Source organism: Ischnura elegans, chromosome 3 (assembly GCF_921293095.1).
Source record: "Ischnura elegans chromosome 3, ioIscEleg1.1, whole genome shotgun sequence".
Classification (NCBI taxonomy): domain Eukaryota; kingdom Metazoa; phylum Arthropoda; class Insecta; order Odonata; family Coenagrionidae; genus Ischnura; species Ischnura elegans.
In genome coordinates this window covers 65,958,380-65,976,546 of record NC_060248.1, presented here as the reverse complement: position 1 = coordinate 65,976,546, position 18,167 = coordinate 65,958,380, and the positions used below count along the sequence as shown (strand labels likewise).

Below are 18,167 nucleotides of genomic sequence, written 5' to 3'. Positions count from 1 at the left end.
TAAAATTCAAAATAAACTTTATTCAGCTTATAAAATATATCACACACATGGAAGCACTAGTGAAAATATGAACATATTTCTTTGAACACAAATGTATTAAGAGCAGTGACTATACTGTCTTAGCAAGTCAGAAGAATACTCATATTTCACCATATCTCTAATATGAAAACATTTTTCAAACTGCTATTTCCAATCATTTCATGAAGGTTTTCCTTCAGTAAGATCATTCATACCAAAATTATAGACAGTAGGCAACAGACCTGGTATTGAAACAAAAATAAACTAAGCAATTACAGAGGTATTTCAAATTTACATTTCCAGGAGCAATAAGGCTCCAATGAGAGAATTACTTATAAAAGACTGACCTTGGCTACTAATGCAAATTTCAAGTTTTACATTTATCATCTGTACTTAATAACACTTTACACTTGGTCAAAACACATAATCTCTTATAGTTGCTGTATGATCAAGGTACACACATTTTTTAACATAAGGGCATGTTCAACCACTGTTTAGTTTCTCCATAGATTTACTTGGACCATTTATTTTCCCCACATCATTTTCCTTACTTGACCGTGCGAGTTATTTTGCCCCACATTACTTGGTAATGGATTTTCAGAATGTATTTATTCAATAATGGCAAGTTTCAGGATGAAACCTAAATATGTATTGGAGCAAAATTTTAAATGATTACTGCAAAAATCGAAGATTCCAACAGTAGAGAAGCACCCTACCTTAATTCACAGACTTTCCATGTAAACATAGAGGAAACACAGAGTTACATTCATAATAATAATATTTTTGGTTACACAAATCATCCTGAAATAACTAGTTTCTCCGTGGTTTCGATTTATAAAAAAGAAGATGGTGAAGAAGATTTCATACATCTCCGTGCTGTAACAAGTCTTGTCCCAATGGACTTATTTCTTAGTTATGCTCAAAAGAAGAAATAATTTGTAATACAGCTCAGTTATGCTTGTACAATAATCAGGGCTGTTATTCACATTTAACTTTTATCGCCTTAAAACATGAGAAGATGCATTTAATAAAGTTAATCTGAGCTGCCCCAATATTGTGAGCTGAATCAAATGACTATCAATCTATAAATTAAATAACAAAATATGTACTAAGACACCTTACAACATTCCATTACAAATTCATTTCGAGTGAAAAAATAATTTTGCCACCATAAGACCCTCATCATATTGGATATCAAAACCCTTCCAATTCCAATTGGATATCCAACCCTTTCACCCGCTAATTCCAAATAATATTAATGAGCTTCCAAAATTTAATAACTTCGTGCTTAGATATCTTTCAAAATATATTCATCATTTTGGCAAAAGCCAAATGCTATTTGCATATCAAACATAGACATTATCAAGGGATAGGTGGGTATCAATACAGGAATTGTCAAATATCAATATCTCACAGCCACTATGACTAAATTATGAAAATATACATCAAGAACATCACTTGATTTTCCTTCCTTTACCTACCAACAGTGATCTGAGGTATTGGATTACCCGATCATCAGTCAGGATATTCATATGAGAAACATCAGGGAGAGGCTGATGGTACACCTTGTTTTTCTGCTGCCACAATGTACAGCCTTCCAGACTTCTCCTGTTCACAGTACCATCTCCATCGCCATAAATTAAATTGGGATAACCATCAGGAAACTTTCCAATTCCGTAGTCTAACCTGTGAGAGAGGTAAGAGTTGAAAATAATTAGTGCGTAATTCACCAACTGTTATAGTACCGACTAAACACACTATCTGAATGAAGCATGTAAACAAACCGCCATGTTGTTTGTTTAAACATATAAATTAAATTAACAATCGAGGTGGAGGGAGGCAATTGCTGTGTACGGCTCGGGATGGAGTGTAAAGGAGGGTTGGATTGAAATAATCATGGCTTGTGGATGTGTTTTTGCTCCCAAGTTTCAAATTATAAAACGTGTTATACAGTGTAATAACAATATTTGTTAAGTTAGAGAAGGAAAATTAAATAAACGTAACATATTGGTGCCCAACGTGGGGCGCCAAAATGCAACGTTTTAATTTATTTTCCTTCTCTTTCTTAACAAATAATTTTGTTACACTTTATAAAGAAATTTTATAATTTAAAACTCATAAGCAAAAAAACATCAACAAGCCGCCATGACTATTACAATCCCATTTTTACTACCCGTACTACCACTCACTGAGCCACTGCCATGACCTGCACCAGTGGGAATCTTGAGTTCTGCTGTATCCCCTTCCTCCGGTCTCTTTCTCTCTCGTAGGCACCTCCTATTTCTCTGCATCCTTTTCTTCTTTCTGCCGATCTTGAGTTCTGCCGTACCTCTTCCTCCGGTCTCTTAATACACCACTACCTTAGCTTTTCTCCCGATCTTTTTTTTTATAGCACGTCTCTCTCTTCCTTCTCCCCATACACGACTACCTCGTTTTTCTTTTTCGGGTCCTTCACCACCATTCTTGCCTCCTCACTACCATTGTTAATTTTAAATTATTTAAACAAACAACATGGTGGCTTGTTTACAATATATTATGGTTTAAAAGACAGTAGTAACTTCCATTTCTGAATAATATGAAAAAATGGTGCTCTCCTCTCCGTAGTGAACCTCCGTACATCAAATTGCCCAAATTTTGGTCCCATCCATTATGATATAAAGACGTTTTACTGTATTAGAATTGTGTGAAAAATCCACAGAGAAAAAAATCATTCGCATTGACAGGGATTCGAACCCAGATTTCTAGTTGAGTGCTTTAGCTGGTTATGCTACCAAGGTGACATTCTCCTCTGAGGATATTTGAGGATAATATTGGACAAGGTGGTATTGGACTGCTGAGCACATGATGCAGCAAGCAGTCCAAATTGTGTGCACAGCGCCACAGCCAGAGACTGGGTGACTCTCCGCCTGTGGCGATAAGATAAATGAAAGAGCTACACTGGCTCAGTCAATACATACTTAAAGATGATTTGTCACTTATTTCAAACATTCTTAAGGGGTATCTATGGTTTCAGAAACTTTTCTCAAGCCTCCACATCTCCTTACTTCTATCCCATCACAGGAGATCTATTTTTCCAAAACTTCGTCTTTGCTTTCTCCTGGATTCTCAATAAACTCACCCTTCAAGCACTGTCCTTTTTGTCTCCTAACTGAATACTAAAGTGATTCAGCACATAGTAACTCATATACCAGCCAGAATCAAATTCCTTTAACCTAGCTTATTCCTTTTACCATCTCATGACCAGGGCCGGTTCTGGACATTTTTCAAGTGCAAGCAAATAATTTTCTGCCCCCCTTCTCAAACTGAGAGGATTCTCTTAGGATAAATTTTAAAATACATAAATGCAAATACTTTAGGAATAAAGGTCGAGACTGATACATCAGAGTGAACTTATACAGTACTTGCTCTTATGTATTGAATGTGATATTTTTAGAGCTTAAAAACCAATTTTGCATGTATAGGACTGAGCACTTAGGTACCCCCTTTTGCTTTGCTTACCGGCCCTGCTCATGACTCACCGATTCCAATCATGTAACACTACCACAAGTCTACGCTTTGATATTATCACTAGAACCTTGCATATGACCGTTCCTTCTGAGCAGATAATGCAAGATGTGCTAACCATATCAATAGGGCATATTCATTAACACAATCAGAACAAAATTAAAATATATATCCAGTCATACATACCTATCAACAGTGTTAACTCCATATCCATGAAGGCAATGGATCTCAACACCGGGAAAGGTGAAATCATTTGCAATTGACAAAACGTCCTTCCGCATCTCCCATCCTGTTTTGTAGTCTATGTCCCTGATACAAGGAAATGACCATTAGAAATAGTATCAATGACTTCAAAGGTGAAGTATATAAGGCAAACTATCTCAGTTTTCAATGATTAAAAATGAAGCACCCTCAAAAGATACTTCTATTTCTCCACTCAAAATATGTTTTGATATTACATTACTTAAGAAAATGTATCCAATTGTCAGAATGCAATGCAGTATTAAGCTAACATAAAATAATGATATTTTACACCACACTTTTAGGAAAAGTTGATGGTAAAAAGTAAAAAAAAAAAAAAATGTCACCATCTTTGAGAGCCTAGAAATGACATGAGTTGTTATAAAAATTTATTAGAGCCTTGATTTTCCTTTGCTCAATTGATCACTCGTTGAATTGCGCAACTGACAGTAGACGGTAGCCGATGGACAATCAGGGAGGACAAGCATTTGGAAAAAATGCGAAAAGGCTGTCAACTCTCCCCCTCGTTGTTTACCAAACACATAAGCAGAGCAAATGGTAAAGGGTACATACTTGGAATGAGGTAGATGCCTGAGTTAAAGGGTTGATGTTCAAATAGGTAAGATTTGTGACCAATCAGCATCATTTAGTCAATTAGCTTAATATTAGCAGGACAAGGTGAATATATTATGTAATTTATGAGAGAAATATGAATTTGAGATCAAAGACGACTGAAGTCTTACTTAGTTAACTATCAAGAGCAAGAAATTAGAGGTTTTATACAAAAGTAGAAAGTGTAAGTAGAAAAATTTCACAATTTGAGGAGCACAGAAGAAACCTGGACAACAGTATGTGCATCATGAAGAGAATAGTATTGGCATTAGAAGGGTTCACGAATATAAAATATGAATATAATAAAAAATAATGATTTGGCTTCAGCCAACATCAGCAAACAACTTTCCTTGGTAAGATAGAGGAAATTATCAATTTAGTGGAATAGGTACATACTTTATAAATCAAAAACAGGAGGTTATGCAAACAAGTAATTAATTTTACATCCTAGTACCAAAATCCGATATTCAAGGAAAGAATTTTTAAATTAGGGTCAAATTGTAAATTAGAAGTTCACATATCTATACTCATTTTGCAAATTTTCAGTTGAATTTTGTGCAATTTCAAACAAAATATAGAAGTCAAAGATTAAATAATATTTTTACAACGGTGTTACAAACAAAAAATTATATTCTTCCTAGGCTACCTGAAGAATTCTTCGAAGTCTTGGACAGTATAATTTTTTGCATCAGCAGTTGTAACAAGGACTTCATCATGTTTCCAAAAATTAGTAGATGGCAACAACCAGGCTAGACTAGGTGATGAACGCTGCTCTTCCCTTAAAACTCCTTCCCGTACAACAAAAACTCCTAAATTGTCACCTGTGAAAAAATCATAAAGAACAATTATTTTGAATTGATGAGTTAGCATTCATTCAATGACACATATTTCATAGCCCTCCGTCTCCATTATATGTTTTCAAAATTCTGGCATGAATGTGAGTTTAAGTGAGGCCATATAAGAATGTGAGTCTGATAGATTCAAAATGAGGCCATAGCCAACATTTTTTCATAAAATACCGTGGAACCCCGATTTGTCGTTCCAGCATTGATCAATTACCCGCATTCATCGTTTGCTGTTCCTGGTCCCAAATAAAGTTCCATACAGAATGTAATTTTTTCCCACATCTATCGTTCCTCAAAGTATCATTTTCCAGCATTGATCATTTCAATATCACAGTCCTGACTTATAATTTTCCTGCATCCATCATTTGACGAAAATGAGACAAAATATATACAATGTGTCATTTATGGCTAATAACGTGTCACGCCTTCCCTCGGCCTATGATCCGATGGGACCGCCTACCATAGCTAATACCCGGCAGCTCTCGGCAGGCTCCGATCTCTTGAGTCGTGGGCTAACCTCATAGGAATTTCAATTTTATGGGCGCCAGGCAACCAAAGTTGCCTTCCTATGGACAGCACTGAAGGGAGGCTTCACACAATTTGTCACACTTAACATGGCAATTAATTTATTGCACAATTTAACAAACATAAAAATTTCCTTTTAAATAAATACCAGTAAATTACAGTGCAACATACATACAAGATACCATGAGAATATTGTCTTTTCTTCTGGTACCAAACTTGAAGATTCGAGACAGGAGAATGCTGGATCTCGGCTCATATCTACCAAAAGGCAGCCGAATCTCTGAGACAGGAGAATGCTGGATCTCGGCTCATATCTGCCAAAAGGCAGCCGAATCTCAGCTACGTATATCCAGGAAATCACCTGAGTGGTGTCCACAGCCCCAGAGTACTTGCCCTGGAGAGAACAAGAGATAGGATCGACTCATGTCTTAGCAACCGGCCAGAAACCAGTTAATTGCACCCAATGCTGTGCACTTGCAAAAATGAGGCTGATCCACTTACCGAAGAGCGTCGGGAGACACGGCTTAATATCCTTCGGGCGCTTTCTCTACACATAGGCTGGACACTCTCTGAGTCGACCACTGTCGACCGGTCTCCTGTCTACTCTCTCTCTGTCTGTCCTCCGTCTCCCTGTCCTCACACACGCGTGTTCGCTCGCCTCTCTCACCTAGACTCGCTTCCTGGCTAACGCATGGTTACCTGGGCTCTCCCGGCCAGCCCACCGACCTATCCAGGAGGGGAGGGGGGTTTTGGTGGGAGGTGGGTGTGTAGGTAGGGGAAGGATTATTTGGGAAGGGGAGGGGTGGTTGCCTGAACCATGACTCTGCACACCCAGCGAAGGGAATACGGGGAAATGGGAGAGTGAGTCACCGTGGAACCGGCCGGTTAAGGCAAGCCCAGTGGAGTTTTCAGGGTGAACGTTACAAACGACAGGCACATAGTTTGAATCTTCCCCAAGAGATGGAACTACCACAGGGAGAAGCTCAATGCCATGGGATAGTAACATTAGCGCATTTCCCAAGATTCGCTAGCATAGCGTTTGATGGATAAGAATTTTTACATCAGACAGAAATCCATAATAGCAGAGCAAATACCCAGTGGATCCAAACATTTTTTAATGAGGTGGCATGTTCCTTTAGGATATTTGAAAGAGATATTAGTCAAATCAACCATATGACCTAAGCGTTTTGATAAATAATAATATTCCAGTAATCAGATAAAATTTTGTTTGAATCTTTTAATGCGTGGGTTGCCAAACTTTTTTGTACCACGCCCTCCCCCCCCCCCTCGCTACACATATTAGCTTTCCATTTTGCAATACCCTATTTCCACGGTGCCGTACATACCAACTCCTACTTGTACAAGTACTTGTGCTCGTACAAGTATGTGCCTACTTGATATGGTGAGTAGGTAGATTTTTTTGTTCACTGTTGAATGCGGTAACGCAGAATGGGAAGATTCAATAATTGTACGTATGATGAAAATTAAAACAAGTATTACATGAAAAACGAACATAATTACTGATACAAAATTTAACATTGTAGCACAGATACATTTTTAATTTAAGGAAGGTGAAACAATAGGCCTACCGACTTACAAAAACAAAACATAAAATGTAATTTAGTGAGATGGGTGCGCTTGCATGTTCTGGATAAGTTGACAGATCCTGGGTTGAGTTTCAGACAAAGCACAGCGTAGGTCACTTTCGACATCAAGTTTGTTGCGGTAGTTGGTTTTGAATGCCACAAGAGTTGAAAACGCTTTTTCATATGTTGTTGAAAAAGGCAAGTACATCTGAATAGCTTTCTCTGAAACTATTTCAAAGATCTGAGGAAATTATTTTTGTATTTTTTTTATTTATTTCATTTGGGTGTCACGCCCCCCCCCCTGGACTTTCTCCACGCCCCCCCAGGGCGGCGCGCCCCCCAGGTTGGGAATCCCTGCTTTAACCCTCATATGGATTTACAAAATTAGTTACGTCGTTGGATTCTCGGCGCCGCAGCGGCGCCGCGTCATTTTTTGCTATTATCTTTCAAAGTTAGCCTGAATTTACAAATTTTTTGATTGATAATGGTAAATACATCTATTATCTTTATTTCTTACCGTGTTTTGCTAGATTTAAACCCTTATTTTTGAAGTAATAACAAAAAAAATTGAACGCTGCATTCTTTTCCATTTCTTGCCGTAATGCTCTTTATTTCAGTTCCCTTTGTATGTTATTTTTGAGTGAAAGTTTTAATTTCGTGAGTAATTGTTGTTTGAAATATTTTTCTGATATGCAGAGCTCGGAAAAATCCGCTTTTTAATGTTTATATTGTTTATAATTTTATGTATCTAAATGCTAAAAATGATGACCAAATAAAATTCGTTTATGCCCATATGACATAATTTTGCTTCAATGCGTCCACCCATATGTTATATCTTTGCAGTGTATATAGAAGGATAAGTTATTAAACGTTAATAATGGAACAGATGTAGGTTAAGTGTGAAGAGACGAGTGTAACTTTCGTGATTTTTACAAGATTTTGGCGATCAAGACAAATCTTACGAATATTCTGGGAGCTTATGTCCTGAAATTAAAAAAATCAAGTCTTATGGCTTTTGAAATATAAATAATATGGGATGATAAGCGGCGTGTCAAAGAACTCAACGCTTCTTTGGAGATGGAGCTAGAAGAGTCGGTACTCATTTCCTACCTCGGAGCCCCATTCCCCCACTGCGGACGTGTAGCCCAAGCGAAAGGTTTCCTTAGATATGGACGGGTAAATGTTTTGCGTGGGAGTGCATAAGATTAGGTTTTACTCCTGGATTGGTGGGAAGTCCAAAAATAATAAATTCTTAGAAGTATGTGTTATTGGTGGTAGGGGAGAAGGTGCAGCTGCCTTATTTCTTTCGTCCAGCCCTGCGTGAGAAACTGTTGAAAGAATGCTCTGGGGTGACAAAAATACCCTCACTTTGGAAGGACTTCCCTTACATTTTCTTTCCGTTTCCTTTCTTAGCGTTTCACTGACCCAAACATTGAGACTCTCCATACTTTCCCACTAAGCTCCCTTATTCGTCATTCACCACCTTCTTACCCCCTCCCACAAAACTTGATTGAACTTCTCACCACCCTAATGACCCACCGAGCTGGACCTTCTTGGAATGAAGGGAGGGCCACCGCGGGGCGTTTTGACAAGGCTTTTGTTCCCTGTCCTTCATGCAGCGTTAGAAGGATGAAGAAAAAGCAGGCTTTTGTATCTAATTGCCTCCTTGCACTCCCAACCTTTTTTGCGATAAGGATTTTCTACTCCTACCTGTCCTAACGATCTGGGCATTCCCCGATCCTTGGCAGTCTACACACTACCGCCCCTTTACCTCAAAACAACCTCCTGGCATTCCTTCTCCTTTCTCCTTCTCACTCATCCCTTTACGTTAGTAACACCCCCAATGCATAAAACATCTGTACATTTCAGTACACATAGAAACGAGATATATGTTTACAAATTTTCACCTCATGGTAAATTGTCTTTTCATCTATTCATAATGAAACGATTTTTACCATGTAAAGTCTAAACTCATCGTCAGGAAAGAGAAATTATTTTCTATCACGAAATTAGTTGGGTAGTTATCTTGATTTCACCTCAATGGTAAACTGTCACGTCATCAGTAGCTATATAAACGCCAGCAATTTTGTATACACTATCGTAGCCGCAAAGGGATTTTTTTCGAATGAAAAGTACAAGACATATAACAATAACTGTGCGATGTGTTCTTCACGGTAGTCGGTGAAACTTCTGAATCTCTTGGTAAGTTACAGTTACTCATTCAGCGAGAAATATTCACACAACGGTGAGGAAGCATTATTCTACGAATTCGGATAATGCATTGTGTTAAATTTTTCTTAGAATTGCTGCTTGGAGTACTTCTAAACAGAGTCACTCTAGTATTTACCCAAAGCTGACTATCACCACGGCAGTAACATGGACGCGGAGCGGAGAAGGTGCCCAAGCAAAACTAAGTCGGAAGCCATGGAAAAACAACTTTGAATAGCCATGAGTTTCTATGAATAATTCTCGCAAAAAGATGAAGTTTTGTCAATGAACATTATAACGAAGCAAACGTAATGATTCTTAGCTAAAAGAGAAACCACAATTGGTATTGTAATATTTTCCTTTTGTTAAACAATTTCACTTGGTTTATAAGTTAAAAATTAAATTATAGGATTAAAATAGATTATAGCATTTCATATGAAACATTATTGCTTTGACATTAGCGTTGAAAGTGCAGACCCTGACGTAACGATGAGGAAATTCTCGGTCCAAGCAAAACTAAGTCGGCCGCCCATGAGAAAACAACTTTGACTAGCCATAAGTTTTTATGAATAATTTTGTAAAAAGATGAAGTTTTGTCAATGAACATCATATTGAGGCAAATATTTTGATTTTTAGCTGTAATAGAAAGCAAAATAGGTATGGTAAAATTTTCCTTTTGTTTAACAATTTCATTTTGTTTATAATGTTTAAAAATATAAATAATATGATAATAAATATATTATAGCATTTCATACGAAACATAAATGATTTGACATTAACATTGGGAGTGCAGTCAATGACGTAGCGACGAGGAAATACTGAGCGCCGCAGCGGCGCCGAAAATCCAACGACGTAACTTTTTCCATTAGAGGCCAATAAAATGTAAACTATCAACACTATGCTAACAAAATTTTATACGTAGACGAAGAAGGCAGAAAAAATAGACTACTGAAAATTTCAGAATGAGCCATTGGAAAGGAAAATTTTTACACCACTTTTAAAACCACGAGCGCCGCTAAGGCGCAGAGAATCCATATGAGGGTTAATGAATATCATTATTACTCGCCAAAATCCTGTTTCCTGGGACATAGGCAACCTGGCCAAAAATTCCAGCATTCATTGTTTTTTTCCCGTTCATCCTCCTGAAAACCAATAGATCGAGGTACATAGTTGACTGACATAAGAACTGTGAAGCAATTACCTTGAAACTTTTGCTGATGTATCTTCCTGGGATATTGATCCCAATTTCTTCAGTTTTCTAATTGACACAATGCCTCATTGACTGTACAGTTGTATGGTAATTAACTTATTAGACGTAAATCACATAAACACTACACCTGCACAAGCAGTACTAGCAGCATAAAAAAAAGAGTGAATAGTATTTTCTTTTGAAACATGGCAATGCTTCAAAAATAATTTTCCTAATGCCTACATAGGCGCACAATACAACTACAGCAGACTCCCGATTATCCGGCTGCAGTTTTTCCGGGTTGCAGATTATCCATTCATGATTTTCACTCTCGCTCAGTTTTTTCCGCGATCTTTATAAAAAATGAAATCGGACACAAAATCATCAGAATTACTGCATTAATGCTAGGATACACCACACTTATCATTTCCGTTAGATTCCCCTTAATAAAACGAAAGTGATCACGTGCTAGCTCCATTCACGAGAGTACCATGTTCCTGTTTTCTAAGCTTCGCAATGCACCATCACAGATACACCTCCCGCAGCAGTTGCAACCTGGACAACTTGTGCCACACGCGACTATGTGGCGTGGTGCCTGACAGTGTAGTTTCCAATGTCAAGCAGTGGTTTTGAAACATTTGTGCAAACCACTTTTCTCACACAACCACGGATGTGTGGTTTTCGAAACCAGGCCTTACATAGAGCATTGATAGTACGAGTAAAACCATGTTATCGCCGCTAAAAAGATAGCGAACTGTCGAAGAATGGTCTCAATGAGTCCGGGATGCACTCTAAAATAACAGAATAACTGCATACATAATAATATATTGTTCGTTTTACGTAAATTATGAACATTACAAGATATTTAAGTGAGTTTGGGTTATCCGTGTCGTCTCTCCCCATCATTATCCCAGATAATCGGGAGTGTACTCTATAATGAAACCATGATTTTAAATGGTATAAGATACCTAAATATGTGTGTTGAAAAATCAAAGTACATATGTAAATTCAGTATTTAGCATAGAGACACCCTAAAGCAAGGAGTATTGACTGAACTTATTGGTGTGTATAATCAAAAGATACATCAAATCGAAGAGGGTAAAATCTAAGTCTTCCTTTAACAGCTCTATTTCAGTACAAGGATGTGTGTCATGGATAGTTGCCCAAAAAAAGATCAACACTTCCAAACTCCCTAAGATGAAATTCTGCACTATTTCAAGATTTCCGCACAATTTCATGATACAGAGTAGACTAATGCTTGCAACCTAGAAAGCAATGGTCGAAAAACTCACACATTTACAGTTAGGAAATTTAGGTCCTTTCCGCTTCATAAATTTGAGGCTCTTCTGAGCACCTTTTGCCATTTATGATGGCAGTTATATTTACAGGGAGTGAGCACTCCAAGAACTCCCTAAGGATGGGTATAGCCTGCAACAGAGCATATTCTCAATTTTCCAAAATCGTAAAGTCAAATGAGAGCTATAGTGGGGACAAGAAAATAGCCAGGGAAGGAGAGTCAAGAGGTTCAAACTCCAAAATTTTTGTGTTCCCACTTCTCCAAATGGATCCCTGCCCCAAAAAAAGTTTGGCTACTACCATTTTCAGGGCTTTTCAACCCTCTTGAAACATTATCAGCTCACTAACATGACCACTTTAACTATCATCAATCAGTCACAATTTCTCAGGAATCCGATGGTCAATTAGATTTCCCCAAAAAATTAATGAGGGCTAAAAGCATAGCAGCTATAAAGTGGCATCACTCAGGAGGGAATTTTCCAACTTTTGTTTGACTCTCACACCACCTTAATGGACTAAATCTCGCATTCTTAGCACAGAATGAACATGAGGATTTTCATTTAAAGCTTTTTTTCATAAGTACCTCCTTATGGTATCCACACTCACCAACAGCAAAAACTTTAAGAGATTTTACAGCACCTCCCCATGGAGCAGCGAGGGTGACAAGAGCTCGTATGTATTTATCTTTCCAAGTTTGAGTTTGTAGTTGCAAAAACCTTAGTGCCATTACCCCGCCCATACTATGAGTTAGAAGCACAACACTCTTCTTCCCATTGTCATTGTATGTCTCCTCCACCAAAGATTTCATTCTGGTAAAATAATCAGTCTGCTCATCTGAAAGAAAAGTAAAACAAAAAGTTATACCAGAAACTTCATAATCAATCAACTACTAGGAGGAAACTTTAACACATATGAATAATGACAATTTTACAACTGCAGATGCCTTGGAAGCATATAAAAAGTACATATTCAAAATGAATTTCAAGGATATTAAAATAAGAGGATTTCCTCTTGCAGCCACATAAGGGTGAATAGCTTCTGACAAAGAATTTTAATTAAAATTATAAGTGTATTATGCAACCATATCTGCTTATCTATTAAATGCTCCACGTAAATATCAGTGCTCAATTGAAGAATCCCAACAGATTTGAAGTTACCAAGAAAGTTACCAAAAAATAACTGATTAAAATGTATTGTTGACGAAGTAAATACATAATTAAAAAGTACTTTTCTGAAAAAATAACTGATAAAAGTCAAGATTAAAAATATTTATTAATCATTACTTTCTAGTTGACTTGCCAGAATTATTTATTAATATTCACTTATTCATCAGGTCACTCTACTCTTTCATGCCTGAACACTGAAATTTTGACAACACTGGTATAAATCTACTCATTTTCCCCATTTACTGCTGGGTTAGCTTAGCACAAATTCAGCCATGTATTCAATATTCCCCATAGATGAATGGATGAAATCAATCCAAGTTAATAATCTTTAGCTAAACCTTTTGTGCAAATATGGCAAATGTCCTCATTTTTTGTATGCTTTAGAGATTCATCGATGCATACGAGGTACAAGTGTAAAAGAGTAGTAGTGGAAAAGAAAACATAGAGAAAACTTGACTTCAATGCAGTCCCAGTAAATGGGTTGACATGATTCATAACCATGCTTGAAGGTAAAGTTCAATTTGCAAAATTTCCCTTAAACAACTGAGAAATATTAAGTCTTAAACAAATATGAAATAAAAAACTGAATAAGAAATAGGGAGTTTAAAACTGACTGAACATGTCATGTGGGCCAAAATTACCAATCCCACATCCTTCTGGTGCTCAGTGAACCCATGGGCAATGTGATTATAAAATGCACATTAAACCATACAATACTTGTACTAATAAGAAAATTAAGGCACCAGTCTCATATGCATCTAATCTCAAAAATCACAACCTTGAAACTGCAAATACAAGTAATTTCAACGACAAAAATCAAAATGTCTGCACTGTAATATAAATATTAACTGACCAGCACATGAGAGAAACGAGGACAGTTGTGTGAGATAAGAAATAACAAGCAAAAGCTAGGATAGTGATTGGTGGGTAGACACTAACAAGTGCATTTATTTTCAAATTTTGTAAGTAAAATGATGGGAAATCCAACTCAGCATAAATAAAAAACAATTACACCTATCGTTATTTTCATGGTTGCAAACTAAATAGTAAAAGTTGATATAATTTTGTGACTCCTGAAAATTTGTAAAATTTATATTATACACCCTATCAAATTGGAAAACTTATTTCTTAATAAGAGTAGAGCAAATACTTAGAAATCGCTTCAAAGTAAAGACATTTTCAATAATTTAGGCTAACTATTTATCAAATTATAAACACTATTTAAAAATTGACCCCTAACTTTCTAGACAGGCCATTTTCAGTATTGTATACATGGCAAAATGTTCTTGGTATATTAACTCAGTGGGTCAAAAGTGGCCAATTTTTTTATGTATGTAGATCAAAAACACAATTTTTTTTAGAAATATCCCCGTTGGTGACCACACACCAATTGGCACCTGCATGAATTTGAATGGGATTGCCACTAATTTGTGAAAATAAATTTTTTGACAAGACCTAGGTTTTGACGTGTTACTTCATCATCAGATACAAGAAACCAGGGTCAAGTTCAATATACATGTAGATGTGGAATTACTAGAGGAATTTATTCACAATTATAGGAGCTGGATATTAATACATTTTAATGAGTGTTATGAAAATTCAAATTTCACCAGGCAAGGTAGATTGTATCATTTGTTTCAAGAGAGTATTTTGAACTGAAAATAAATTTTTTCTGAACTATTTGTGCATTGAAGTTGAAATAAAGCTTTTTGGAGTAATTTCTTTCTAAAAATATACCTGGTATATACACGGCCATCTCTGGTTATAATAGGGTGGTTTCCTATTTTTTTAATTGCCTAAATCGAAAGATTATTACTCCTGGACTACGTATTTCATGCTTTTAGATTTTTAAACAACAATATCTATTTTTCGTGATTAAATGAAAATTGAAAATTTTCAAGCAAACGAAAACGCGACGGCTAAGTATGAATGCCAGGAAAAGCCCATGTGACGTCATTCTGGTTCTGGCTGCTGCTGTTTGAGGCCACCTTGGTGCGAGTCTATGAGCGCCGCTACGATGCAGGCTGCTAGAAGGTAGTGCATGACTTAAATAAGGATTATAATACCCTATCAAACGAAGGAAAATTTATGACCATAGGCAATTTTAATAAGTGATTATAAAGAGATGTTTCCCTGAGCTCTGTGCCAAATGCATGCATTGGTAATCTCAGACAATGTACTCATATAGCATCTAGGTCCCTGTGACATCACATGGAGTGGCATTGCATGGGCACCAATCTGGCGTTTTTCAAATGAGGTTAAAATTGGCCATTAACAATTGTCTAAACTGGGATTTCTAAAACCAAAGAATTTTTATATTATGAATGCACTCATTGTGGGCAACAAATCGCAATCAATACCTTTCATTTTCTTTGATGAAGGAAACTACCCTATTGTATGATACGTGGAACGAAAATTTCTATAGCTTAGTTGTCACAATAAAATGGTTTAACAGCATATGCAATGAAGTTTTCTTCCACCTTGATTACTGACTAAAGTTAAACACCATAAATAAAGATGTACAAAAAGATAAAAGAGTATCACAAAAAAACATTCTAATACTTTTGTCCACATATAGCAAGAAACTAGTGGTTTTAACTTAAGGGAGAGCCGGATGCACTATGAAGCAAAGCATAAATTCATGTTTTATGAAACAGGAAATAAAGATTTAGAAAAAAATGCAACCAAGTTTTTCAATAATTTATAAGGAAGCCTTAATGGATATATTCAAACCAAATTTATTGGAATCATTGTTCTCAACAAGTCCCAAAAATGAAGCCCTCATAAATTCCTAAAATGAAACAACCACAGGAGGTGTCCTAGGGGAAGGGCATTAACCCCCTCCACTATGAGAAATTATCATAATGGCAGAGTTTATCCCAGGGATAGTTCCAGGCTAAATTATCCAAATCAAACCGCATAGTATACTAATATTGGTTAACTTTGCTAAACTACAGTTGGAGCACTTAACGAAAGAGCAAAGAGTATAACTAGAGCAGAGAGCTACGATTGGAACAAGTGTAAAGAAAAGTATTTAAACAATCAGGCAGTAAAATGAAAAGATTACAACCCCTTATTTAGTCCAACACACACCCATCACTTGTTTGAGACCAAAATTAGAAAAAAGAAGGCCGGTAAATAAACCACAACAGGTAAGAAATAAAATAACTATTCATAAGAGCAGAGGATCAGGGAAAAATATCGTTCAGTTGAGAACTCTAAATATAAGTTCCACCCAAAAAAGATACAGAACAAATATTCAGGTAAATTAAAAAATTACCTCTTGTGGGAAGAATGAAGAGAAAGAGAGCAATCAGGGTATTTAACATAAAATTTCCAGTAAATAAAAAAGATTGATGTGACAGCTACTTGATACATAAAATGAAAGTACATAAAAATGCAATGAAACTATCAGTAAATAATAACTCAAATGCAGCATGCTGCCATTTGAGTTATTAGTTGCAACTACAGATCTGTTTGATCATTTGATCACAGTATGTTGTTGCATATCCAAATTTCACAGAGAAAAGAATTAATTTCACCGAATATTATTCAAAAACCTTTCATACTCCATTATCTGTTAAAAGGTCTCAAAGAAAAGGGATGGAGGAGTAGTGACATTGGCTAACCAACGAAGTAGGAGGTAAAAATTATGAGATACTAAATGATAAGACGTAAGTGCAGAACCTTGACAGAAAGCTGAGCCACTGTAAGCGAGAAGCTGTTCAAAATTGGAAGGAGCGACTACGAACTTCTTTCAATAAAAACTTGAAACATTGCGCTGAAAGTTTTTCTGCGCTAACTTACACTCAAAACATATCGCAGGATTTCTTCACTGCAGTAAACACGGAGGTTAATAACAACTGTGTTCAAATATCTGTGGCAGTGTACTTCCAATGGAGGACATCTGCACGATGAAATTAGAAGAAGTGCATAAACCATACGGCTATATGAAGAAAAGGTTCTTGACAAAGTACTTTGAATATCATGTATTTTTTAAATGCAAGCAACAAACCAACTTACGAGGCCCTTTCCTAAAATCATAAGGTGCGCCCCGGATAGACGTCCCTCGCTCATAGCCAAATCCCACTAATTCATTGGCAATCATTTTGAAATATGCACTGGGAGACGCTTGACTAGGGTCCAGCCATTCAACCGTAGATGTATTACCGAATCCTGGAACCCTAATGTCCACTCCGGGAGAATTGGACGTTGTTCTCGTTTTCTCATCATAAATAAGTTTCATGTTGTCAACCTGTAATGTAAAAGTTTAAAATAACATCATACGTGAATCATAGCGGAATAAAATTTTTTAAACAAATGAAATTATACAAACCCAGCAATCAATGACCAACGGAACTAAAAGCTCAAGGTTTAGCCACAAGTCGAAATAATCGTCCGTAGTTTTCGCGCATAGATAATGAACAACGGAAGATTTATTCAATTTAGCTTCCAATTGACTTCCACCATCTCCAGGAACTATAATGCAAACATAAATGCAATGAATAAGGTTCTATCCTCAAGCGATAAGGGATTTTGTAGCTCTGTTTACGTGAACAGCTGATTCACTAAGTGGGATATTTTCGACATTTATAACATACCCAGAATGACGGGATGTCCTATTTCTGCTTCTCTCTTACATGTCAGTAATCCAAAAACATTTACCAATATCACAAGCTTAATAAATGGTCTATACATATTGTTTTACAACAATTTCACAAACATATACAGTCTCAGCGACACTTCGATCACGTTCAAACAGCGACGCAACAAATCTCATGACCATGACCTGCGATGATAAGAAAATGAAAAACAGATATCAGCGTCATTGAACTCGCACAATATAACCTGTTTTTGTGTACATTGAAAATTACTCCAGAAGTGATTGCTTCCATTCAAATAATGCTCCAAATGAGGAAAATGTTGGGTTCGGAACGGAAATTTTCCGACCTATCCCGAAAATTGTTTGTTTAAAAGT

At 36.6% G+C, this 18,167-nt stretch overlaps 1 protein-coding gene across 1 annotated transcript; it reads right to left on the bottom strand.

The window, feature by feature from the left end:
* Window positions 1-18,150, bottom strand: LOC124155958 (phospholipase A2 group XV-like). Its single transcript, XM_046530195.1, has 8 exons — window positions 18,064-18,150; window positions 17,791-17,978; window positions 17,526-17,668; window positions 17,213-17,444; window positions 12,630-12,857; window positions 5,021-5,195; window positions 3,709-3,831; window positions 1-1,704 (listed from the first exon to the last, which is right to left on the bottom strand). Exons 2-8 carry the CDS (start codon window positions 17,885-17,887, stop codon window positions 1,473-1,475), a joined length of 1,230 nt encoding a protein of 409 aa, XP_046386151.1. The 5' UTR covers window positions 17,888-17,978; window positions 18,064-18,150; the 3' UTR covers window positions 1-1,472.
* Window positions 18,151-18,167: the final 17 nt, after the last annotated feature.

Bases quoted from the DNA above. Each gene is read 5' to 3' on its own strand.
- LOC124155958 (XM_046530195.1), bottom strand. From the start codon at position 17,887: ATGTATAGACCATTTATTAAGCTTGTGATATTGGTAAATGTTTTTGGA. The intron at 17,669-17,790 runs GTATGTTATAAA...TTTGCATTATAG, and splicing joins AGGACATCCCGTCATTCTGG to TTCCTGGAGATGGTGGAAGT. The intron at 17,445-17,525 runs GTTTGTATAATT...TTTACATTACAG, and splicing joins CGTTGGTCATTGATTGCTGG to GTTGACAACATGAAACTTAT.